Consider the following 27,908-nt stretch of genomic DNA (forward strand, 5'->3'; position numbering starts at 1 on the left):
CCAAAATGTTGTTCCAAATAGGCTGTCCCCTCCCCCGGGAAAACATCGTTTTTTATCATATCAGTCATAGCAATTCAATTCATTTCACGTCTCAGTTGTTCTTTTGTTCTAATGTTTACTAACTCAGGTGAATGATGTTTACTTTGTTGCTTCGCTGTCACTTCGGTTGAAATACTTTTGGCCTGCGAGTCCCTAGCTTGTTCGGTTCTCCCATAACAATTGTGTCATGATTGATTATTCATATAGGTATGAACTTTGTCCTTTTAACGTCAAAAGCTAAATAAAAATACAGGACAATATCTGTCCGATAGATAGTGTTACCGAAATGTATGGATAGGAAGTAAAACGAGATTAACGTTCCCCTAATTGCATTGTCTTGTACTTTCCGATAAATATTGGAGGCGATAAAAATCATATTGCTTCTGCAGTGTCTTAAAATTGTGAACAGGTTCCATAAACCTATGTTCTTTGTTCACCAATGTGTTAGTGTTATCAGTGACACACAGTAACAACACAGAGCGGCAATACAGATCTGGTGTGATAAGGAGAAGCCGCCATTGGTGTATTGAAGTCAAAGACATTTGGAAGTCGTTGAATTGTTATTGTCACACATTTTATTTGTATATCACTATATGCTATTGATTTTGAGGAGTACAATCTGTCCTCGTTCGGAGTACTTCATTCGTTACTCCTAAGAAAGACGAGGACAATATCCGGCGAAGCATTCCGGTTTAAACCGTTATGTATGAACGTGCCTCTTTATTGTGGTAGGGGTTGACTTAAGCCTAAATTAGGTTTATAAAACAATGACCGTGTTTTATAGTGAAGTCCTGTATAGCAAGAGTCACATTAATGTCGAGCTAGAGGACAACAAAATTACATTATTTGATCCGAGATAAAATCATTTAGGTAAATTGTCCTATAAAGAAATAAATTACTGAAATTTCCACATTTAGGAACCCACAGAGCAGGAAGCACCAATAAGAAACTGGTATAATCCTTTGTCGATATTGACAAAATGGCCAATGTTTGTCTACTGCTGACCCTTGAATGAAACACTACTACTGGGGACGAGACCGGCGCGGAGCAGATCTGGCCTTGGGATGTCACCCAAAGTGTCTGTGTTGTATAATTGTATCGATATATCCTCGCCACGTGGTCGATGGGGGCCCAGACCACCCCGTCGTAACGTCCGGACGAATAGGGGGCGCTGACACTTAATTGATTGGAGAGGATTTATTGTAATACTCCAGACCCATAGAGTCAATAATGCAACGTCACCTACCGCCGCTGATGTCTCCGCCGTCGATCGGTTCGTAATCCTTTTCCAAAGGTAGGCAAATTAAATTCAAGTGAATTTGCCTTCGGGCGTTGAGTATTTAAGGAATCAAAGCATTGAAAAAAGTGGCAGTGGATGAAATATCGTAATCAGACACAAATAATGCTGGGAAGAAAACAGTCAGAATTTGTATACTCAATACTGCCTGTTGATATAGCATGATAAAGTAGTTCAATCGTTTGGGGTTCTATTCTTAGTAGATGGATCTCATAGCATGCACAGATAACATTTTATCACACCAATGACTGTAGTTTTGCCGTGCTGAAACACACTGTGGAACCCGATGTCCAGTTATTTATATCGGTGATACCGTTACACGTCTGTCTGAAGTTTCCAAAATGAGGTATGCCCTGAAGTTGTCCATGGCATAGTTTGTTCTTCAATATGATGCTTGGTAAGGTTAATAAATTTTAAGCCTGGTGGCAATAAACGTTTTTACGGTTGTACAAGAAAGAAAACCTGACGTTGTTTGGATACTGTAAATATTCCTAGACACGGTGATGTCGACGGATTCATCACACAACAATTGTAGCAATAGACATATTTAGAAATCTTAGACTTAAACAAAAGGACATCAACAGATTGTGTCAACGCTTAAGACGTGTCAGCATGGTCTGCCTTTCTCATATCGACTTTACACGATTGACTTGATTTTGAAGGTGGAAATATGTCGTATCCTCAAATCATTGTCGTATGAGCAGTATCCTATGAATGCGCATGTACGTCACCTCCGCATCATACATTTGATCGTGAGTGCCACGTCATTCTTGTTGATGAGAACGTTAAATTTCGTGCCCTCACAGCAAACACGGGGTTCATACGTCACGAAAGTCTCGTTGGACGAGACTACGGTCTGCCCATGGTGGATACATCTTGTTGATATTTTGGTCCTCGGCTGAAATTAAAAAAGACAGTTTAGAATTCTGTTTTAATTTTTACAATGATTGAGCTAATAATTAAATTTCAGCAATGATGAAAAGCACCGAGAAATAAAACACAAATTTGTGGCAATGAAATTTAATGTTATTTTAGTTGTTAATATTGTTGATATCCATATTTTGCGGCTTATTTATTCTTTTACGTTGGTATTGATAGACTTTGGTATATGGGATGATATACCGTAAACTCTAGTTTCATTCGATTCTTATAATGTTTACGTTATTATGTGTTGACGTCACTAAAACCGCCCTTAAAGGTTTATATCACATCATGTTTAACATAGCAATAGTACATAATTGTAAAAACGTGACGTAACTCTCGTTAGAAGTGAGTGCAGCCTTACATAGGGCTAGTACAACGGGATACTTGTCACCTTCGCACTCGCCTTCTGTCATGAATCGGCTTTATACCAAGTATTACGGTTTCCATCAGTAAAATGTATCATGGCTTCCTGTATCGTAAGGATCCATTATGCTATCTAACGCATCCCAAGCACGAAAGCTCCTTATATCATATCTCGCCATCCGTTTGTAACCTCTATATTCCATAATTAATTAGTTAAAATTTAAAGATCACTGCCGGACTATGATTAAAAAAGATTTACATATGTATATTTTTGTTCTAGCCCAGTAATAGTAGAGACATATTTCAAAGCTTTTGTTAACTTCTCTTTCTAATCACTCCTCCATTCCAGTTTTTGTCATTATGTATTTTCATAGGTTTGGATTTTGTTCCAGTGTATTTAAGATGTGGTACTTTTGTTTTTGTTTCAGCTGGCAGGCATCAAAGGTCTTTAAAGATATTTGAATTACACATGTACCAGTTCTATTCTTGTTACAGCCAATTTCTGTTGAAATAATTCTGTCACATAAATCTCTATACAATAGCAAAGATAACCTTCAGAAGTGACAAAGAAAGTGTTATGGATGATTGTCGAACCAACTTCTGGTCTCGGGAGTTGATGTGTTGAACAATACATAAATCTACTTTGTTTACATTTTATTACAGTCTCTCATTTTAAGTTGTTTTAGATTATTCGATTGATTAACATCATTACTACATCTGTGTGTCTGGTCAATTCATGTGTCGTGTTTTATATTATAACAAATTCAATGACACCACAGAGCTCACAGTAGGCTGTTTTATATTCCAAGAATGTTCCACAGAGATTCACCTTATGCAGAAACAACGAAGGCTTTTTGATGGCTGTTCCGAGTAATTGGACAAAAACTTCGGATTAAATTGGAAACTTTAGTTTTACTGCCTGGAAATAAAAGCGCCATTAAATCCCATGGGAGACTTAAAACCAAGATGATGGGTCTATGTGCCATTCCTGATGCGGCACAGTCAGGACCGGACTTTTTCCAAGTCTAGTCAACCTTTACCAAAAGCCTATTTTTTGTAAACCATTATTTACAAGAATATATTCGTTAACAAGGAAACAGAAGCATTGATAGACCTACTTAATCACTGCTTACATACAGTGGGTCTGGGTCGGTCAATGAGAAAAGGAAATAGATGTTCGTTTATAAATGAACCTAAACACCAACCAAACAAGGATGATGAGTTATATGAAGTTGTCCATGCATCGATAAGAGGCTCGGTCCTGTTGTGAACACTGGTTATAGAATAAACGTATTCGTACAGACTGCAATAAAACTGTTTTATCAGCACATTTATTTACAGATTTTCCCCATCGTCCAACATAATCAGGTGAGTTTCGCTAATCTTACTTCCTTTTGTAATGTCTCTGATACAATACATCACTTAAAAGTAGTCTGACAATAAATTTCAATCATCAATCATACACATCACGATTGCCTTAGTAAACCACGTGACATCTTGGTGATAACACATCATTATACTTATGATTCACCTCTAATGAATGAAATAGAACAGTTATTTTTCTATTTGATAATTCTTCAGAAATATATGATTCTAAATCATGTAATTCTCATTATCCGTAATTATAATGATTTTGTAGAATAGTCAAAAAAGTCCTGATATTGTAGCTTTCAACGGTTACAGATTGAGATTTGCTTGACAAATGATCAGATTTGATATATGGAAAAAGGGTTTTATCAAATCTTCATTGCATACCTTAATACATGTACCCGTTTAATTGACTTTTGAGACGAGAAACACTTGGACGGAATATCTAAAAGCATATTGAAAAGCACGTGCTCCAAGAGGGATCTTGTTGATCACTATCGTACTGTCTTCATTAGTTCTATATAGGTTTGATCTCGGTTTCTCCTGTCAGTCGGATTGAATTCTTGTCAACAGGAGTAAACACACCTTGTGGTTACGTTTGAATATAACTTGATCTGGTAGTGTCGTCATTTTATTAATTTACTAAAAGAACAAAGTATCAAACATTTTTTCTTTCTTTCTGGCAGCCATCCTTTTTTTCTGATCAATCGATATGAAACTCTGAAATTGAGAACAGAAAGAACTTATTTTGCAAGGAGAATCTATAAATGAAATTCCAAAAGAGCTGTCAATGATCATGACTTCTTGGGATATGGCCATAAAAATCTGTCTGTTAAAATCCGAGACGGCTACCTGCCGGCCAGCTTTGCTTTTACAATCAGTCTCAAAATGAAACATGCACAATTCCAACCAAAATTTGTGAACTTATTTATGGAATTTAAGAAAGATTTGTCAAGCTCATCTAGTAAAATTATGATAACAAACTTGAACTGTCATATACAAAGATCGGTTTATTGATCAGTCACAAAACGAAACATGTACAACTACAAACCAATATTGCAATCTACGTATGAACTTTGAGACAGGTCAGTCCAGTACTTCTTGAGAACTGGCGATTACAAACTTAAAACCTTAAAAAATAAAGATGGCTGCCTGGCGGCAACCGATCAGCCTAAAAAAGAAAGATGACAACTATAGAAAAAGAAAAACAACAGTAATAAATGCAATAATAATAGAAAGCTCCGTCCAGCGCGTCTTGAGAAAATAACGATATCAAACACCACTTTATAACTGTCCAGGACTCCGGACGAAGGGCGGTTTGAATTGTCAACCATCTAACAATGGTGAGCAAAGAAAATTAGGTCAAACTAATCTTTCTAATAATGTGATGAATATCACATATTTCAACATTTTAAAATATTTCCAAGAATCTGATATAAGCAATTTAATTTTCTTATGCCAAATGATTTAAAATGCGTTTTGTTGTTACAGTGTGTACATCATAAACTCGTCCAATGCACCTTATCAATCCCTATATTCTAGCCTTTCAAAACAACGCGAGGTACGTGTCAGCAATTACAATGTTACAATCTAGTACATTTGTATGTCTCTCGTTGGAGTTGGTTGGTCATATCACATGATAAACTGTGCTATAGTTATATATAAATTTATACCGATTTACGACTGTGCTATTAAGTAGTCGTTGTGCTACGTTAATACGTTCGTCTTGATGTGACGGCAACATGGTATTCTATCTAGACACGAACTAGAGTCCTAGGAGAATACCATTATATGACGTCACAATTAAATAACGCAATTGAAAAAAACCCACTCATCTTATGTATGACGCCATTGTTTTTAAGAGGTTATGAGATTATATTCCCTATACATTTCTATTTAAATAAAAGTGATTAGATATTCTTAATAAACTGATACCTTCACCTTCAACTAAACCAGTTGTACATGTACGATATTGCCCAATGGATTGAGCAAAGCTATTCTAAGGAGCAATACAAAACAAATATTCTCCTGCAGTTGAAGAGATTATTAAGGTATCTAGAATACATAGATAATAATCCAGCAACATTCTTAATATAGGCCTATTTACTAGCACCGCACTTCAGATACTTTTACTTTATTTTAGCGTTTGTCTTCACCCGAACTGGGCATCAGGTAACAAACAAGTTTGGCATTCATCAAAGGCGCAAACTCTAACTCTGAACTGGACAACAAGTGAGTAACATGTTTGACGTTCACCAACGTAGCAAATATTCGCTTTGAACAGTAGACCCGGAAAAAACTGTTGTCAGCGAAAGCCATACATCATTATTTCAATTTGAAAAACTGGATTAGGTTTAACAATTGGAAGAAACAATTGAAAGCGGGTTATGCTATTTTTGGGGGAAAATAGAATTACATTGCATATCAATTTCCCCTATTTGAGTAAATAGCTTTCAGGTTTTATAACTCAAGCATTCCGTATAACAGCCAGGTTAGCTTAACTGTTATTAAACTGTTTAAAACCATTTTGGCGTGGAAGTGTTTCCTTTTTAATATGCCAACGAAATTAAAGATATCTCACAATAAAATAATTTAGTAGTTAAACTGACATTAGCAACTTGTCTTTGTCGGATTCACAGGCGAGAAGTCAAATGGCTAGTCCATGGACGAAGCAAGAGAGATTAGAAAGCGAGGCTGACCAAACTTCCAGTATCCCCCGAAAGAATATTAAAGCCCGCACACTCGCTTTAGCCGCTATGCATGATGTTATTAGGGAGATGGTTCCTATACCACTGTTCGCCATTTTACTTTGAATTTCTACCACAACCTGCATGCTCTCGTGGTAACAACAGGAGCGACCGGTGTAATCTCTGACTACATAAATTCACTACCATCAATCTCAAAACGTGAAATATTGATCCAAGTTGTCACACCTAAATCCGTTTTTGCTTATTTATTGAATGTAGCATCTGCACCATTGATCTAAAATCGCTCATCAAAAACATAAATCGACATTATCTTTTCTATTTTCAGCCGACGTATTTTTTTTTTAAAAACACCGAATAAATGGTTATTTAATGGGCGTGGTGATTGGTATCAATGACGTGACGGTATGATATATGGTGTGTCGCGTGCGGGAAACATGTTTGACGTAATACGTATCCGCAAAATGGATGATATCGAAATTGATGATTGAACATGATTTATAAAAGCAAAAGATCTGACTCAACGGGCACTGTCTCGACTCGGTTTTGGCATTACTGCCACGTAATGGATATCTCGCCGCTACCTAGTAAACTAGGTGCGGTGATAGTGTTTGACATTCCTCTGATTTTCAATCAAAGAAGCCGATTTAATATGGTCAATAGATTGCCATGGTTCTATATAGGTTAAGTTTTTCATTTAACATATAACTTCAAAACTCAATTAAGCATTTATGACCAATCTTAATTAATCCCAAGAAATATGTCAAAGTAATTCGATTTAGTAAAACCGGTGACTAAAATTCTACCAGCAGATGTAGATGTCATATATATTACTATTTACATCAAATGAAGTGGTAAATCAGATTTGTTTTTCTCTCTAACTTCCCTAACGTCACTGATTAGCTAGTGTAATTAATTACCTTGTATTGGCGATTTACAAAAAATGATATATTGTAGCATTAATATTTCATTAGATCATAATGCCACTTGTACAACTTTTTATGTGTGAAATTTTCACGAGATTTGAGACAATTTTTCATGCAGTGCCAATGATGCGGAAACATGAACAGTGCTTAACAAAAGCTTTTCCTTGTTGCGAGTTTGTAAAAGAAAGATTGTAATATTGTGATCGTTTCCTTGTCTCCCCAATAACGACATTTTTGTCCCCCAGCTTATACAGTTCAACATTGTTAATTCGCTATTCCTGCTCTATCATGATAGATTGACGCGTTTTGTTGAAAATAAACAATAAAATCAGGGTTTCCTACTAGAGAAGCGTTAATCTGCTTTGAACATTTTTTCATAGTCATCTTCACGACCTGATTCCAGCTATGACATGTAGTTCTATGATTCTGTTTGATTTATGTTTTGGAAAGACTGCGAGATAAGCTCTTTTCTGGTACAGTAATTTTTCCCTTGGCATCTGATTTCTTCTCTAGTTTCTGTGAGGTAAACTCATTTTAAGTTTCCAGTCGGTTATTGCCAACCTGTATCAATGTGGTGACTCCGTTGGTATACAGAGGCTAATCTTGGTTTCTTTTGCTGTTGTCTACCTGTATCAATGTCTTGACCCCATTGGTATACAGAGGATGTTATTGGTTTCTTTTGCTGTTGTCTACCTGTATCAATGTCTTGACCCCATTGGTATACAGACGATGTTATTGGTTACTTTTGCTGTTGTCTACCTGTATCAATGTGGTGACTCCGTTGGTATACAGAGGATGTTTTTGGCTACTTTTGCTGTTGTCTACCTGTATCAATGTGGTGACTCCGTTGGTATACAAGGGATGTTATTGGTTACTGTTGCTGGTCTCTACCTGTATCAATGTGGTGAATCCGTTGGTATACAGGGGATTTTATTGGTTACTGTTGCTGGTCTCTACCTGTATCAATATGGTGACTCAGTTGGTATACAGGGGATGTTATTGGTTACTGTTGCTGATGTCTACCTGTATCAATGTGGTGAATCCGTTGGTATACAGGGGATTTTATTGGTTACTGTTGCTGGGCTCTACCTGTATCAATGTGGTGAATCCGTTGGTATACAGGGGATGTTATTGGTTACTGTTGCTGTTGTCTACCTGTATCAATGTCTTGACCCCGTTGGTATACAGAGGATTTTCTGGGTGACTAGGTAAATAATTGTTATACAAAAATTATGTAATTCATGAGTAAAGTGGATATTTTCTTTACGGTTGCATAAGAAGAATGAATGAAATTATGAAAATACTCAACCAAAGAGCGAAAAAAATGTTACTCATCAAGAAATCTAGAATTATATGTGTATTCATGTTTTTTAAATTTTATTTATAAAGACATGAGCTGCTGTTAACTCCATGCGGTACACAACGAATAAACTGTATACACCTTAGTGCTTCATATTTTTCGGTATAAACTGCCTAACCCCTTAAACTAATCTTGGGTTTATTCAACTTGTAGAATGTATTTTATTTGTATTTTGTTTGTTACTACTTTTTTCAAATAAGATAGCTTGAATCGAATCGTCGCAAAAACAACCTGATACACAAGTTGATAGATACAGTAAACGGTGTCGCGGAGATTGAAGTAACAATGTTTATTGTAAATATGGAATAGCTTTGTATCCAGCAAATTAATTGAACAAACTGCGGAAACAAATAAAAATAATGTGCTATTATTAATTTGAACACAATTTAGACACGGAAACTACCTTAACATCTTGGCGATAGGAAACTACTAATCACAGCAAATGAATGGGAAAAGAAGAAAAAACATTCCTGAATGCCATAATAAAACGTGTCGGTTTTTTAAAAGCCACACGTTTCTATTTCTTTGTGATATGACGCCCCGTCTCTAACAACTCAATGTCCCGCCGTTCAAGGACAGCATTTGCGAGTAAAACACAGGACCCTTTTTAAAGTAGCTAGCTTTTCCATTAAATCAGCAAATGTGCATTTTGATGCAATAACAATACCAAAATTGAATGTGTCATGAAGCGCTATGAGCGTTAGAGTTGTCAAAAGTATCGCATACAGTGCTGTAGCTGTCCCTGAGTGCTGAGGATACCGGGCCTGTCTAATCTTAGTGAGCAAGTCCTCCCACTGGACTATTCTCACCGAGCTATCTGATGTCTTTAGTAGAACCCGACTGGTTTTATTACATTTTCACACGACTCTAGCAGTTCATTTTTTAAAATTGATTCAAGCATTTTAGAGGGATAACTGCTAAGTTTTTGTTTCCATTATCAGGGGCGGGTCCAGGGGAGGGCGGAATGGGCCCCTTTTCAAAAAAATAAAAAATATCGTCATCTGCTAATATTGTATTGAATATGGCAATTTATCATATTCAATAATTAAACACATAAACACCCTGACACTTTAACTATAAAATATACATGTTCCAAGTCAGGAACCGTTACATTAGTGCATTTCACAATTATTTTATATTTTTTAGCAAAAAAAAGGTCCATTTTTTTTTTCGCCTCGCTCCGCTCGACGACAGATTTGATTCTACGCCCCCTCTTTCAAATATCCTAGAAACGCCCCTGATTATCACTGGCGCACGTTCACGTTCTATTTTTCTAAAACAATTTCGGGAAGTTTGGCTCTTCTTCCAAAAGCAATCCATCTGCCGCCGCGTGTATTTTTCTGATTTTAACAAAGAGTTATAGGATTATTTGTCTCCATTCCGTATTCCCTCTGTTTTCTTCATCAAAAAATTGCCCAGGCTTACATATATCTCCTGTAATTATTCCAGTTACCAAAGCTGGTATGGGGTATAACACACTGAACTATATTTTGACATTTGACACAGTTCTTTCCGTAGTTCTCCAAAGTCATATATTCTACCCTATTTTACATGGATTTACCTATTATATCCATACATGTTTGAATGGCAAACTGCTGCATACCATAACAGGTCAATTGGGGCTGTATTTCCTGCTCTGACCTCAATCATTAAACTTACTGTATCTTTAACTTAAAATGTTTGTCCGTATCGCAAATATCGACATTGTTTGTAGCGAAACAGATTAGTCATACAAAAAGAAAATCAAAATACATATTCGAACTGGTGATTGACGCGAGATTTGTATTCACTTGGATAAATAAAGATTTCATTTCAGGTTCCAAATAGAAATGACAGAATAAATGAAATAATAAATGAACAACAGAAGAACTGCCCCTTTTATGAGTAATTGCTGACAACAATGCATTCTAACTGAATGAGATATTATAGAAGATTCCCTATGTGTTTGTATGTAACGAAAACCTCACATGGACACTGTGCTTCGGAAACACACGTCCATCTCTCTCAATCAAACACATTGTGCTACTAACGACGGAGACTCGACAAATTATTCATAAATGGCATAGCCATGGTTTTCTCTTGTCCACAGTAGTAATCGTCACGAGACGTCCTTGAAAGTTAATTGGTTTCTCTCTCGGTTCTGTCTTAAATTAGTACTCTTCCGATAGTATACAGCACAAAGATATTACATTCGAGAGAATTTTAGTAAAAAGGGATTAATCAACATTATTTTGATGAAAATCACTTCATATTACTCGGTTAATATGCAAACATTGAACCGAAATGAGATGTTTTTTTTACACATCTGTTCGCTACAGAAACAAGGCAAATTCATCCCACAACGCAGCCATATTCTGGAACTAGTTAGTGTTTAATAGACACAGATGATAAGCTGGTTAGTGTTTAATAGACACAGATGATAAACTGGTTAGTGTTTAATAGACACAGATGATAAACAGGTTAGTATTAAATAGACACAGATGATAAGCTGGTTAGTGTTTAATAGACACAGATGATAAGCTGGTTAGTGTTTAATAGACACAGATGATAGACTGGTTAGTGTTTCATAGACACAGATGATAAATTGGTTAGTGTTTAATAGACATAGATGATAAGCTGGTTAGTGTTTAATAGACACAGATGATAAATTGGTTAGTGTTTAATAGACACAGATGATAGACTGGTTAGTGTTTAATAGACACAGATGATAAATTGGTTAGTGTTTAATAGACACAGATGATAAGCTGGTTAGTGTTAAATAGACACAGATGATAAAATGGTTAGTGTTTCATAGACACAGATGATAGACTGGTTAGTGTGTAATAGACACAGATGATAAAATGGTTAGTGTTTCATAGACACAGATGATAAACTGGTGTTGAAGCGTAATGTGTGATATATATCTGGAATAAAAACAGCAATTTACCTTATCAGTTGGTCTAAACTGCCCATTTTCACAACTCTCTCAACTAATATATTGCCACGGGCAATTTTTGCCCTTTAACATGTTCATTTTGTGCTAGCGTCAGTTGTTTACTTGAAGAATTCCTGTATTTCCGAACTGTAGCTAAATGAATTTCTACATAAACACTAAATCACGAAATTTTATCTTGAAATGGTAAACTGCTCCTAACCACCACAAAATCCTTAGTCCCGAGTATAACACTACCACTCACACTTAGCCAACACCAAACTAAATGTCTGAAACGATGCATTGTACAATTGATTACGTTACAGTCGCATACTTGTTTATCTAAACACTACATACATGCTATCTTTTGTTTAGAATTATATGAGTGACATCAAAATATGTTTCTTTTGATTTTAAAGGATGTAGAATGTCCTTACGCTTATAGCACAACCGGATCGACATATTGGACAATACTTAATTAGTGTATTCAAACTTTACCGGTCATTTGCCTGATGAAGGTGACAAAGTACATACAATACTAGTACTAGTAATCAAAACGTCACACAAAAAATCAATGGTTGTGCTTAATGAGTCAGCATACTACTATATGTATAAAGTGAGTTATCAAATGTTACTGTACTGTATCAAAGATCGGCATACTACGATATGTATCAAGTGAGTTATCTAATGTTACTGTACTGTACCCAAGATAGGCATACTACGATATGTATAAAGTGAGTTCTCTGATGTTACTGTACTGTATCCAAGACACTTTATACTACGATATGTATAAAGTGAGTTATCTAATGTTACTGTACTGTATCTAAGATAGGCATACTACGATATGTATACAGTGAGTTATCTAATGTTGCTGTACTGTTTCCAAGACACTTTATACTATGATATGTATACAGTGAGTTATCTAATGTTACTGTGCTGTATCCAAGACACTTTATACTACGATATGTATAAAGTGAGGTATCTAATGTTACTGTACTGTATCTAAGATAGGCATACTACGGTATGTATACAGTGAGTTATCTAATGTTGCTGTACTGTTTCCAAGACACTTTATACTACGATATGTATACAGGGGGTTATCTAATGTAACTGTACTGTATCCAAGACACTTTATACTACTATATGTATAAAGTGAGTTATCTAATGTTACTGTACTGTACCCAAGATCGGCATACTACGATATGTATAAAGTGAGTTATCTGATGTTACTGTACTGAACCCAAGATCGGCATACTACGATATGCATACAGTAAGTTGTCTGTGTTACTGTACTGTATCCAAGACACTTTATACTACGATATGTATACAGTGAGTTATCTAATGTTACTGTACTGTATCCAAGACACTTTATACTACGATATGTATACAGTGAGTTATCTAATGTTACTGTGCTGTATCCAAGACACTTTATACTACGATATGTATACAGTGAGTTATCTAATGTTACTGTACTGTATCCAAGACACTTTATACTACGATATGTATACAGTTAGTTATCTAATGTTGCTGTACTGTTTCCATGACACTTTATACTAAGATGTTTATACAGTGAGTTATCTTATGTTACTGTACTGTATCCAAGACACTATACACTACGATATGTAAACAGTGAGTTATCTTATGTTACTGTACTGAATCCAAGACACTTTATACTACGATATGTATACAGTTAGTTATCTAATGTTACTGTACTGAATCCAAGACACTTTATACTACGATATGTATACAGTGAGTTATCTAATGTTACTGTACTGTATCCAAGACACTTTATACTACGATATGTATACAGTTAGTTATCTAATGTTACTGTACTGTATCCAAGACACTTTATACTACGATATGTATACAGTGAGTTATCTATTGTCGCTGTACTGCTTCCAAGACACTTTATACTACGATATGTATACAGTGAGTTATCTAATGTTACTGTACTGTATCCAAGACACTTTATACTACGATATGTATACAGTGAGTTATCTAATGTTGCTGTACTGTATCCAAGACACTTTATACTACGATATGTATACAGTGAGTTATCTAATGTTACTGTACTGTATCCAAGACACTTTATACTACGATATGTATACAGTGAGTTATCTAATGTTACTGTACTGTATCCAAGACACTTTATACTACGATATGTATACAGTGAGTTATCTAATGTTACTGTACTGTATCCAAGACACTTTATACTACGATATGTATACAGTGAGTTATCTAATGTTACTGTACTGTATCCAAGACACTTTATACTACGATATGTATACAGTGAGTTATCTAATGTTACTGTACTGTATCCAAGACACTTTATACTACGATATGTATACAGTGAGTTATCTAATGTTACTGTACTGTATCCAAGACACTTTATACTACGATATGTATACAGTGAGTTATCTAATGTTACTGTACTGTATCCAAGACACTTTATACTACGATATGTATACAGTGAGTTATCTAATGTTACTGTACTGTATCCAAGACACTTTATACTACGATATGTATACAGTGAGTTATCTAATGTTACTGTACTGTATCCAAGACACTTTATACTACGATATGTATACAGTGAGTTATCTAATGTTACTGTACTGTATCCAAGACACTTTATACTACGATATGTATACAGTGAGTTATCTAATGTTACTGTACTGTATCCAAGACACTTTATACTACGATATGTATACAGTGAGTTATCTAATGTTACTGTACTGTATCCAAGACACTTTATACTACGATATGTATACAGTGAGTTATCTAATGTTACTGTACTGTATCCAAGACACTTTATACTACGATATGTATACAGTGAGTTATCTAATGTTACTGTACTGTATCCAAGACACTTTATACTACGATATGTATACAGTGAGTTATCTAATGTTACTGTACTGTATCCAAGACACTTTATACTACGATATGTATACAGTGAGTTATCTAATGTTACTGTACTGTATCCAAGACACTTTATACTACGATATGTATACAGTGAGTTATCTAATGTTACTGTACTGTATCCAAGACACTTTATACTACGATATGTATACAGTGAGTTATCTAATGTTACTGTACTGTATCCAAGACACTTTATACTACGATATGTATACAGTGAGTTATCTAATGTTACTGTACTGTATCCAAGACACTTTATACTACGATATGTATACAGTGAGTTATCTAATGTTACTGTACTGTATCCAAGACACTTTATACTACGATATGTATACAGTGAGTTATCTAATGTTGCTGTACTGTATCCAAGACACTTTATACTACGATATGTATACAGTGAGTTATCTAATGTTGCTGTACTGTATCCAAGACACTTTATACTACGATATGTATACAGTGAGTTATCTAATGTTGCTGTACTGTTTCCAAGACACTTTATACTACGATATGTATACAGTGAGTTATCTAATGTTGCTGTACTGTTTCCAAGACACTTTATACTACGATATGTATACAGTGAGTTATCTAATGTTGCTGTACTGTTTCCAAGACACTTTATACTACGATATGTATACAGTGAGTTATCTGATGTTACTGTACTGTATCCAAGACACTTTAAGAAGCATACACGCAGTCCTTACACACAGATTACCATATTTCGGAATAATATCATGAGTTTAAGTCTGAAGTTTAAAAGACCGTTTGTGTTCTGGTATAAAATACAGAATAATCCGGATTTTCTTTAGAAAAAAATCGTTAGGAAATACTCTCTGAATTTATTGCCTAGATAATGATAAACAATGTTTGAAGTATAAGATTAGTAGTATTGTTTTTGAATATTTAAACCCCCCATTACGTACCAAACACCGGAAGCCGAAGCCGAGGGCATAGTTGACTGGTACTACGGCGACCATCTCCGCCCGGTCACAGCAACGCATATTGGAACACGGCAGGTGCGTCATGTTTGTGGCAAAGGCCAGCGTACCGTTGCAGCAGGTCTTGTCCTCTTCCGAGTAGCCCCGAAGCTCGTACCGGTACAGCTATAATATACAGGTACAGTTTTAAGAACCCTTTTCTCATTTGATTTTAGCATATTTCACTTAAATTAAGCGTTAAACGATTAATATTTAACATATTTTACACAGGCGATACCTTATTATACATATTACAGTTTGGGAGCCAAGAGCTGAAGAAAAGAAAAGTATGGCAAAAAGGCCGATAGGTATTGCATTTTATATGATCCTACCAGTTGCCACGATTATCATTCAATAAGGACTTCTCATGGACGTAGTTAAATGAGCACGTGTTTTTTGTCTAATACTATATTCTTATTAACCAGTAAAACGTTTTGTTACCTCGTAGATATGGGTGATGTGCGAATAGTGCCAGTGCGAGTAGTATGAGCACATGTACATGCTGCTTTGGCTTTTCCTTCCACTGATACTCGTAAATGGTTGATTAAGTGCAAACGTTACGAGCATGCTAGTTTAAAAATACATCAAAAAGGAACAACGGCGCATGTTGAAAATATCGATATGGTACCAAAACTCAATTAAAATTTTAAGGAAATTTGGGGAATCAGTGAACAAAGTATTATTTTCTCCTGACGTATGAGTAGAGTAGATTGGTCTCGTGTTCGTGTTATTACAGCGAGGTGCCGTAGGTGCCTTCAAGCTCTCGTTAAAACATTAGTAATTAGCGCCAACGGCTCAACTTCATCTAAAGCACTTTACCAGGATTGTCGGTATATACCTTCGCAGCTGACTCTAACATATTTCCAGCTATAATGTCAGGGGGTTACTCAGGCTGTAATTACGTCCGAACATAGATTTTTAATACATGAGGACTGTTTGGTCAATTACTAGGTATAGAAGTACATATTTCAATCAGCAAAGCCCACGCACGCTGGCTGTTGTTCATCTGACGGAACAGATGCTTGATAGTGGTAAAAGGAACAATGACCCAGACTCATCCCCTTACTACCTTAATGAATACTCTATTGTACGAAATGTTCGAAACCATTCCTGCTCTCTGAGATTGCTTTTGAACTATTTCTTCTACAAATGATTTTAAATATTTGGTAAATCATTGCAATAAATTATATTGTTTAGTTATGGTTTTCCGTTCAAACTTTGCATAGCAAAGATATGCGACAAAAATGGTATACATTTATCAGCAATTTTCGAAAGAAGAAGAGAAAAAGACGGAGAGTATGTTTCAAATGCAGGTAATGCGCAAATGCCGCATACATATATTCACATAGTCATATCAGTCTATCATAATGTCAATGGATGGAGTTACAATGCCCGTAAATGTACACTATGTCATTGATACCAGTCCAACTCATTATACAGTCGCGTAGGACCACGTTATCTAAACATCCTATTGTCTTGTATCTCGCGTACTTGGAATGTTCTGTAAATACGCTTTGTTTGGTATTATCTTTAAAGAAAGATCGTACCCAGGTCTGTACGAAAAGAGAAAGCAATGGACCAGCCATTGGCTCCGGATGTTATGTTAGCTCTAACTTTATCTCCATCCATCACGACCAGACATTCAACCTCTATGGAGACGCTGCCAAATTTCCCCGAGCCTCAGTCAGAGAAATCCGATACGCCCCGAATGCCACTAACCGGTACTTGGAAGGGTTTGTTGGGTTGACGGTTGGCAGGTCTGTCATTGACTGAAATATAATATCAGCTCTCGATGTATGCTATTTTATACCATTGGATGAAAAAAGTACCTTCTGTCTTGGAATTGTGAACAAATAAGTGCGTCTCAGTACCGCTATAGCGTTACGTTAATCGTTTTGCAGGAAATCAAATAATGTTCAGATATCTAGGATATTTTAATATCCTTTTAAGTATCCATTTATAAAATTTGGCTGTGTGCTTGTGTGCAGCACCACTAAAACATCCTTGCAGGTATATGCTTAAAGTGACATGTTTACACTGCGCATGTCCTCACATGTTCTTCACTTATAAATAAATAAATTCATTAAAATATCATTTTGGACCATTGCTTTGAGTCAGTAGTGACGCTTTAAAATGTTGATTAGATTACCTACATTCTCTCGGTGCTCACTGTAATTGCTCTACTTTTCCTCAAAGTCTGTAAGTTAAGGAATTGTCTTTCAATTATTTTCTTTTAATTTTTTTCCGTCGGGATGTTTTTCAATTGCTTTGAAAGAATTCCTCTACTGACACAGAAAACAATTATCCGAAACCGATCATTAGAGTGTCCGACGCATGTTTTTACTTTCATTTAAATCTTCCGCTCGGTTATCGGCCATAACTATGAATCGACTTTTTTATCAACTCATGTCTGTTCCGTTAAAGAAACATTCACTGGTTCTATAACGAAACCTATCAATGCCAAATCTGAACTCTCCTTATCACTACCAACATCTTCTATTGAAGACAGATGTCGTTAAAGCAAAAGGTAACAACAATTATTGTTTTTAGACTAATGGTAGCTAAAAATAGCTGACAAATATGATTGTGACTGCTCGGTTAAATAAGATATATGTCAGTACGTGAACATATTGACGATATAGATTCTGTATTTGGTAACAAGTTAATTACAAAAACACAAAATATGGAACAGTCATAAAACTAGGACAACAAGAAGTTGTTTTTCTAACAAAAGACACTTAAAAGCCAGATTTAGACAAGGCATGATGTTTTACGGGGCATCTTTTTTTTATTGTGTATATTGTAAAAACAAAATCAAATTTAACATGATAACCTATTTCTTACCACTTAAAAGACCAGTGTTTACCATAATGTTAATTAATTATGTCAAAGCGAATTTGTATAGAAATACAACTTCTGTTCATCTTACTATGACGTCACGATATGTTTCAATGTGTTACTTGAATTCCATTGCCTGTTATTACAGTATTCATAAGAAAATTGAGGAAACATACAGTAGTTATGGAAGAATAATACGATATCTATGGAGTGATTAATATTAATGGAGATTTAACATTAGCGTCAGCCCCGCTTGGAATTTCAAAACAAGATAAATCCAAAAAGGTATAGGTATAGGAAGCTTAAATCAGGAACAGTTAGTTTCAGATTTTTTTTTTATGACAAATGGGACCTCATTGACTGACACCTGTGTGGATGTTAAAGGTGCGGTAACAAAATTCCTCTTAGAGCATATAAATGACACAATTACGATAACATTATTTCATCATCGTGTGCAACATATTCCAACTGTTATTTTGATACCGAATATTACTCTATTTCAAGAAAGAATTGTTCTTTTTATTGAAGATTAAAGCAGAAAAGTATGTGAAATTTCATTACTAATGAGAAAATTGATTGAAATTGGTCCTTTACTTTAGAAGGGGTTTTCCGGACAATTTCTCTCCCTACAGACAGACAGACACGCTGATTCCAGTATACCCCCTAATTTCGTTGCTGGGGTAAACTTAAGTGTATAAAAGTTTTACTATTAAGATTATTTTATTATGTTTTTATATAATCTCAAACTTAAGTAGTTCTTCAGAGGAAAGATTACTTTGGCAGAATACATATTCATGAGTTATTACTGCTGCACATAACTTTAAGACATGCATAATATAATAAAATGCTTTGGTACGATATAGAAACAGAATATGTATTGGTATTTACCAGAATGAACATTGATAATTAAATCTCTATGATTATGTGAAATCGGCCTTTGATCATGTTAGGCATGCTAAGAAGGTCCTTTACAGGTTTTGATATTACATAAAAATAATTCTGTAGACAGAATATATATATGGAAAGTTTTTAAAAAAGTTTAAAATACAGGCTACCGTTGTAACTTTATATAGGCAAGTTGACAATGATGGTTATATTTCAAATTTTGTAAACATTTTGCATGTTTTTCTAATTAAAAGTTTCACTACGCTTTCTTCATGTTTACCAGTGTGACATATTTAGTATCAAAACAACAGTAATTTTATACACTATTTATGCAGTTATTGATCACTTTTATTTATCTACAAATGGCAAAAGAATAAAAGAAATCAAAGTGGGGGCCAAATGTTGACCTTTACACGAGTTATGAAAGAAGTGAGGACACTGATAAATATTTAGTAGCTACAATATGGTTAATGTGAGGTTACGGTTAGAGTGAAGAAACTTACTATAGTTATGAGAGGAGCGAGGAAATCTACTATAGTTATGAGAGGAGCGGGGGGACCTACTCTAGTTATGAGAGGAGCGAGGAAATCTACTATAGTTATGAGCGGAGCGAGGAAACCTATTATAGTTATGAGAGGAGCGAGTCAATCTACTATAGTTATGAGAGGAGCGAGGAAACCTACTATAGTTATGAGAGGAGCGAGGAAAGCTACTCTTGTTATGAGAGGAACGAGGAAATCTACTATAGTTATGAGAGGAGCGAGGAAACCTATTATAGTTATGAGAGGAGCGAGGCAATCTACTATAGTTATGAGAGGAGCGGGGAAACCTTCTGTAGTTATTAGAGGAGCGAGGAAACCTACTATAGTAATGAGAGGAGCGAGGAAACCTTGTATAGTTATGAGAGGAGCGAGGAATTCTTCTGTAGTTATGAGAGGAGCGAGGAAAGCTACTCTAGTTATGAGAGGAGCGAGGCAACCTACTATAGTTATGAGAGGAGAGAGGAAAGCTACTCTTGTTATGAGAGGAACGAGGAAATCTACTATAGTTATGAAAGGAGCGAAGAAACCTACTATAGCTATGAGAGTAGCGAGGAAACCTACTCTAGTTATGAGAGGAGCGAGGCAATCTACTTTAGTTATGAGAGGAGTGAGGATACCTACTATAGCTATGAGCGGAACGAGGAAATCTACTATAGCTATGAGAGGAGCGAGGCAATCTACTACAGTTACGAGAGGAGCGAGGCAATCTACTATAGTTATGAAAGGAGAGAGGAAATCTACTATAGTTTTGAGAGGAGCGAGGAAATCTACTATAGCTATGAGAGGAGCGAGGACTATAGCTATGAAAGGAGCGAGGAAACCTACTCTAGTTATGAGAGAAGCGAAGCAATCTACTATAGTTATGAGAGAAGCGAGGCAATCTACTATAGTTACGAGAGGAGCGAGGCAATCTACTACAGTTACGAGAGGAGCGAGGCAATCTACTACAGTTACGAGAGGAGCGAGGCAATCTACTACAGTTACGAGAGGAGCGAGGCAATCTACTATAGGTATGAGAGGAGCGAGGAAACCTATTATAGTTATGAGAGGAGCGAGGAAACTTACTATAGATATGAGAGGAGCGAGGAAACCTTATATAGTTATGAGAGGAGCGAGGAAATCTACTATAGCTATGAGAGGAGCGAGGCAATCTACTATAGTTATAAGAGGAGCGAGGAAAGCTACTATAGTTATGAGAGGAGCGGGGAACCCTTCTGTAGTTATGAGAGGAGCGAGGAATCCTACTATAGCTATGAAAGGAGCGAGGAAACCTTCTATAGGTATGAGAGGAGCGAGGAAACCTATTATAGTTATGAGAGGAGCGAGTCAATCTACTATAGTTATGAGAGGAGCGGGGAACCCTTCTGTAGTTATGAGAGGAGCGAGGAAACCTACTATAGCTATGCGAGGAGCGAGGAAACCTACTATAGTTATGTGAGGAGCGAGGAAAGCTACTCTAGTTATGAGAGGAGCGAGGCAACCTACTATAGTTATGAGAGGAGAGAGGAAAGCTACTCTTGTTATGAGAGGAACGAGGAAATCTACTATAGTTATGAGAGGAGCGAAGAAAGCTACTCTTGTTATGAGAGGAACGAGGAAATCTACTATAGTTATGAAAGGAGAGAGGAAATCTACTATAGTTTTGAGAGGAGCGAGGAAATCTACTCTAGTTATGAGAGGAGCGAGGAAAGCTACCCTTGTTATGAGAGGAACGAGGAAATCTACTATAGTTATGAGCGGAGCGAGGAAACCTATTATAGTTATGAGAGGAGCGAGGCAATCTACTTTAGTTATGAGAGGAGTGAGGAAACCTACTATAGCTATGAGGGGAGCGAGGAAACCTACTATAGTTATGAAAGGAGCGAAGAAACCTACTATAGCTATGAGAGTAGCGAGGAAACCTACTCTAGTTATGAGAGGAGCGAGGCAATCTACTACAGTTACGAGAGGAGCGAGGCAATCTACTATAGGTATGAGAGGAGCGAGGAAACCTACTCTAGTTATGAGAGAAGCGAAGCAATCTACTATAGTTATGAGAGAAGCGAGGCAATCTACTATAGTTACGAGAGGAGCGAGGCAATCTACTATAGTTACGAGAGGAGCGAGGCAATCTACTATAGTTATAAGAGGAGCGAGGAATGCTACTCTAGTTATGAGAGGAGCGAGGCAACCTACTATAGTTATGAGAGGAGCGGGGAACCCTTCTGTAGTTATGAGAGGAGCGAGGAATTCTTCTGTAGTTATGAGAGGAGCGAGGAATCCTACTATAGCTATGAAAGGAGCGAGGAAACCTTCTATAGGTATGAGAGGAGCGAGGAAACCTATCATAGTTATGAGAGGAGCGAGGCAACCTACTATAGTTATGAGAGGAGAGAGGAAAGCTACTCTTGTTATGAGAGGAACGAGGAAATCTACTATAGTTATGAAAGGAGAGAGGAAATCTACTATAGTTTTGAGAGGAGCGAGGAAATCTACTATAGCTATGAGAGGAGCGAGGACTATAGCTATGAAAGGAGCGAGGAAATCTACTATAGCTATGAGAGGAGCGAGGCAATCTACTACAGTTACGAGAGGAGCGAGGCAATCTACTACAGTTACGAGAGGAGCGAGGCAATCTACTACAGTTACGAGAGGAGCGAGGCAATCTACTACAGTTACGAGAGGAGCGAGGCAATCTACTACAGTTACGAGAGGAGCGAGGCAATCTACTACAGTTACGAGAGGAGCGAGGCAATCTACTATAGGTATGAGAGGAGCGAGGAAACCTTCTGTAGTTATGAGAGGAGCGAGGAATTCTTCTGTAGTTATGAGAGGAGCGAGGAAACCTACTATAGTTATGAGAGGAGCGAGGAAACCTTATATAGGTATGAGAGGAGCGAGGAAACCTACTATAGTTATGAGAGGAGCGGGGAAACCTTCTGTAGTTATGAGAGGAGCGAGGAAACTTACTATAGCTATGAGAGGAGCGAGGAAACCTTCTATAGTTATGAGAGGAGCGAGGAAACCTTCTATAGTTATGAGAGGAGCGAGGAAACCTACTATAGCTATGAGAGGAGCGAGGAAACCTACTACAGTTATCAGAGGAGCGAGAAAACCTACTATAGTTATGATAGGAGCAAGGAAACCTACTATAGTTATGAGAGGAGCGAGGAAACCTTCTATAATTATGAGAGGAGCGAGGAAACCTACTATAGTTATGAGAGGAGCGAGGAAACCTACTATAGTTATAAAAGGAGCGAGGAAACTTACTATAGCTATGAGAGGAGCGAGGAAACCTACTATAGTTATGAGAGGAGCGAGGAAACCTACTATAGTTATTAGAGGAGCGATGACACATATTGTAGAAATTAGAGGAGCGAGGAAACCTTCAGTTGTTTGTACCGTTTGTAAACCTACTATAGTTTGTACCATTTGTAAACCTACTTTGTGTTTACAAATGAGGAATTGTTTATTCTAACCATTTTAACAAATGTTGACTTGTGCTTTACAACTAATTTGATAAACGAAAAGCTAAGTATTCCTTTTTAATAATAGGTTTGCTAGTTATGAAATGTGAATGGTATTTTAGTTTTTTGCTGTGAATAATACCATACATATATGATTGATATATGATTAACATCAAATGTTATAAAAAAACATATTGTTCATATATTTGAGTTATCTGCCCTTGGGACATATGCCAGCCTGCACGCGTTAACGTTTGTTTATTAGAACGTTATGGAGAGTCGTTGATACGGGACGTCATATATCTTGTTTGTCGTTTTGACGGCGAGCATTGCGTGCCGGTGTTCATTTCCGTGGGGAATAATGACCGAGCAAAGTGAAAACGTCAAGCCTACGACAACATAAATCAGGGTTACTTTTTAAACATTAAAAGACAACTTCCTCTTTTTTATAACAGTAAAATAACACAGATTGATTTTAATCTATCGTGCTCGCAAATTCTGAGTCGTCATTTGTATCAGTTTCAGTTGTACGCGATAAACCTGTCTTTGCCAATTACATCATTAGGATAAACTGCCATTACACATGCCATAGCGGGGCCATGTTGTTCCACTCGGAGGGGGACCAGTGAGTTAGTACTAATTTACTGACGGGCTGTATCAGTCAACAAACAGATTAAAAAATCAATCTTTCAATTATTCAATAATGTTCAAAATGTTGAAAAATACGTTATGCTGTTCTATTTAGAGAGCCCTACAGAATCACTCGAATCTCTAAATCAATCAACTGTTTTTTTTATTCCGAAGGTTAAATTGAATTGTCATATAGGGACTATAATGGTATAGATCACTCTTTAAAATACCATTTGTATATTTTTTAATATGCCACAAAAATAGCCAAATCAATAACGCCTCCGTTAAAGACTTATTCCGATAAGAAAGATAAATAATTGAATAAATATCACCAATAAGTGTTAGTTGTTACAACTCTGCCCGATTGTCATAAATAAATCTTACATATTGTCCAACTTTGAGATTTTCATTAAAGCCATTACATGCTTTTCCTTACTTGAACATTGATGTTGTCACATAACGCGGTCAAACATTTCAACACCTTCACAATACATCCACTGCATGTATCGTAAGAGGCGACTGATGCGTGAACCCCCTGCAACTTTGGGACACAAAAGCGATCAAAATAAATCTGCTGTGCCATTGCCACATTTGGGATCTTTATATTTCTCTCTACTACTAACTACCCATAATTTACATTTCTCTGTGCTACTAACTACCTATAATTTCCTAGCGCCTTGCTTGGCAATACTTTATTTTAGGCTTTAAAGTTGAGCGTTCGTCAAAATTGGGTAGGCAATGGATTCTGTCCCCAGGCCGGGACATACCAAAGTCTTTGAAATTGGTAGCTGTTATTCCCTGCTTAACGTTCAGCATTATGGGTAATTGCATCAAGTGAAAGGGTGGAATGTTGTGCTGGGTGATTTCGGCATAATATTTCAGTGAGATAATACTATAAAGTCGGCATCAGATCCGCGCTACCACAAGGAGGCAATTACGCCAACATACCCTGCCTCCATCACACATGCACATATGCACGCATACACAACACACATGCAGGCATGTCCTTACATGACATTAGTATTTCGTTTGCAACGAGATTTGGCATTTCCATTACGATTTTCACATGCATCGGCACACAATGATGCGTCCATCGTACTTATATTTCCCAGGACAATACTGCATGGGTTCCTATCATTGTTCAACTATTATTGATTGATTTTGTCACATTTCACCACAACGTTGACATTTTTAAATAATACCGTTGTTCTGTTGCATTAAATGTTCTCATTGACAAATATGTTTTCAATATACCAAGTCGGTGGTTTAATTGTTTTTATTATCAACGTTATTCCTTTGTGTCTTTAATGTAATTTCTTTATAAATCATCCCCATTCTTATGGATCCTTCGCAACAAAACTTTGAAAAATGGCTCAACTAGTAAAACATTACCATCATTACATAGTATTTCCTCAAAATGTTGCATTACATTTTGCTGGGTTCGCGGACAAGTGGGAGTGTCAGACAATGAAAAGGCAGATCGCACCACTAAAGCGGCTCATTACTACCAGATGTGATTTTTGCTTTTACATTTTTCGTTCGTTTGATATATTTTTCTTTAACATATTTTCCTATCAATTACTGGCCCTAATGACATCTTCTGTGTCAATGGGTCGTAAAGAAAATAACAGATGTTAGTAATAATCTTATGGAGCCAATTGATTTATGTTTCATGAACTATTTACTTTTTTTGATTTTCAAAAGCCATTGATTTATGAAGTAAACTAGAATAGAACATACTAAGGGACCGTGTTTAAATATTGCCATTGAGCGTCTAACATGTATTTGTTCTTTAAGTTTTTGTATTGACATTTTTCAAAATACATAATAACTTAACGATTTGACTTTTATTTTCTCGTCGTGTTTCTAATATAACTTTCAACTCTACCTTCAGACCGTTAGTTCAATATGGTGTTCATTGAGGGTATTACTGTCTTTGTAGTATCACTGAAGCTCTACAATATGTACTATATTACACCAGGCATGCACAGTTTTAAACACAATAATCAGTACCACCACACATGCAACTCTATAATTTGTACAACATAAAACACAGTACTAAGTACCACTTTAAATGTAGATTTATAATTTGTACAACGTTAAACACAACAATTAGTACCACTGTATTTTACATTTACACTACTATTTGTACGACACGCATTAAGACTGTAATGCTACAATTTGTACAACATTTAACGCAACAATCAGTACCCATACATCATATGATATGTACTTTAACTTTACAATATGTACAATATAAAGCACTACACACAGTACTATTATAACCCAACAATACGTTAAATATGACAAAACTACACAACCCTATTTAATTAACATACACGGATAAAACTACACAACCCTATTTAATTAACATACACGTATAAAACTAAATAATTGTTGTAAAAGTTGAGATTGTTAATTTGTTTACCCGTAATAAACATTTTTTTTGGAAACCTTCACCTTTAACGAAGAATGTGCAATTCAACTAAGGTGAAAAATCTGGTGCTTTTTTATTTTATTTAATTCACAATTATCCAAAAGGATTTTTCAGAAAAGGATCAGATACCAAGTTAATTTTGAGGACTTTTAAATTCAATATTGGGTCAATACAGAAGTGTCTATTAGGCAAGCTTTCTATTTGTGTCATATTGCATAATCCGACAGGCTTAAATAGCTTCAAAACACTGGGGGAATGTTCAGGACAACTAGATGAACTAGAGAACGATTTTCCCGGAAATACTTTACACGCTAGAAAGCATAGGTTGCAAAATCAACATACAAAACAAATACTACAATTCATCAAAGCCAAAAAAAAGAGAAAAGAAAACTAACTTACCACAGAACATGTTGTGACCACGAGAGAGGTCAAGGTTATCACAAATGTACCAAACCACATATTGCGGACATCTCACATCCGGTGGCTTCTGTTTGGCACTTCCGGTGCGTACTAGTTGAAGCGTATAATTCTCAGAACGACGTCAGGAGTCAGCCTGGTGTATGAGTGGCAATCTGTGCGGCGTCCCTGAGATCAGGGTGTCGAGAAAGTGAGGGCAAGCCCGGAGATTCGTCCTACGGTCACAGACGATGTAATTCGGAGAAAAATCCAGCACAAACTAAAACACATTATATTGATTTCTGATTTTCAATCAATTGCGCGAAAACAGCAAATGCGTATGAAGCCTAAATGAGTCATTAGATATATTTATAATTCCTTCCTCTCGGTAAATGGTTGGAACGGTATTAAATTTTCAATTTGCGTCTACAGACGATAGAGGCTTTCCGCGCCCGAACTGATTGACAAACCAATATTGTCAAATTGAATATCAAAAGCAGTGCGGCGCAAAAACAATTAGGAAAGCTTTTAGCCGCCGGCTGATGGTGAACGATGGCCAGGAAAGAGTTGGTATTAGCAAGAGTGTCCGTCTTTACACGGCGGTACAGTGGTCAGATGAGCAGTAATGGACCGCCACACACTGGACAAGTGGTCGGCAGAGGCACAGCAGAACAAAGTCATTATAGGAATCGTCCCGGATATCACGAATCGGTCCCATACGTTTCTCACGTGGGACACATTTATGACACCCTGCACTTACAGGCACTGATGAATTCCTGTGTAGACTGAGTCGGAAGGTACTGTCACTCTGGATACCTCTGTGACACAAGTGACAAGCCAACACGCCTCAACTCTGCCACCGAACTGAGCTAATGTAAAAGTCGATTTGGATACCATGGGATATCAGGCACTTATAAACACTCCTGTATCTTTGTGAACTTGGCACCAAATGTG

At 36.5% G+C, this 27,908-nt stretch overlaps 1 protein-coding gene across 1 annotated transcript; it reads right to left on the reverse strand.

Annotated features, from left to right (window-relative positions):
- Positions 1-603: 603 nt before the first annotated feature.
- Positions 604-27,908, reverse strand: LOC110445294. The gene is made up of 3 exons (XM_021489832.1): positions 26,958-27,908; positions 15,727-15,906; positions 604-2,234 (listed from the first exon to the last, which is right to left on the reverse strand). Exons 1-3 carry the CDS (start codon positions 27,015-27,017, stop codon positions 2,064-2,066), a joined length of 411 nt encoding a protein of 136 aa, XP_021345507.1. The 5' UTR covers positions 27,018-27,908; the 3' UTR covers positions 604-2,063.

This window comes from Mizuhopecten yessoensis, unplaced genomic scaffold (genome assembly GCF_002113885.1).
Source record: "Mizuhopecten yessoensis strain PY_sf001 unplaced genomic scaffold, ASM211388v2 scaffold2207, whole genome shotgun sequence".
Taxonomy (NCBI): Eukaryota; Metazoa; Mollusca; class Bivalvia; order Pectinida; family Pectinidae; genus Mizuhopecten; species Mizuhopecten yessoensis.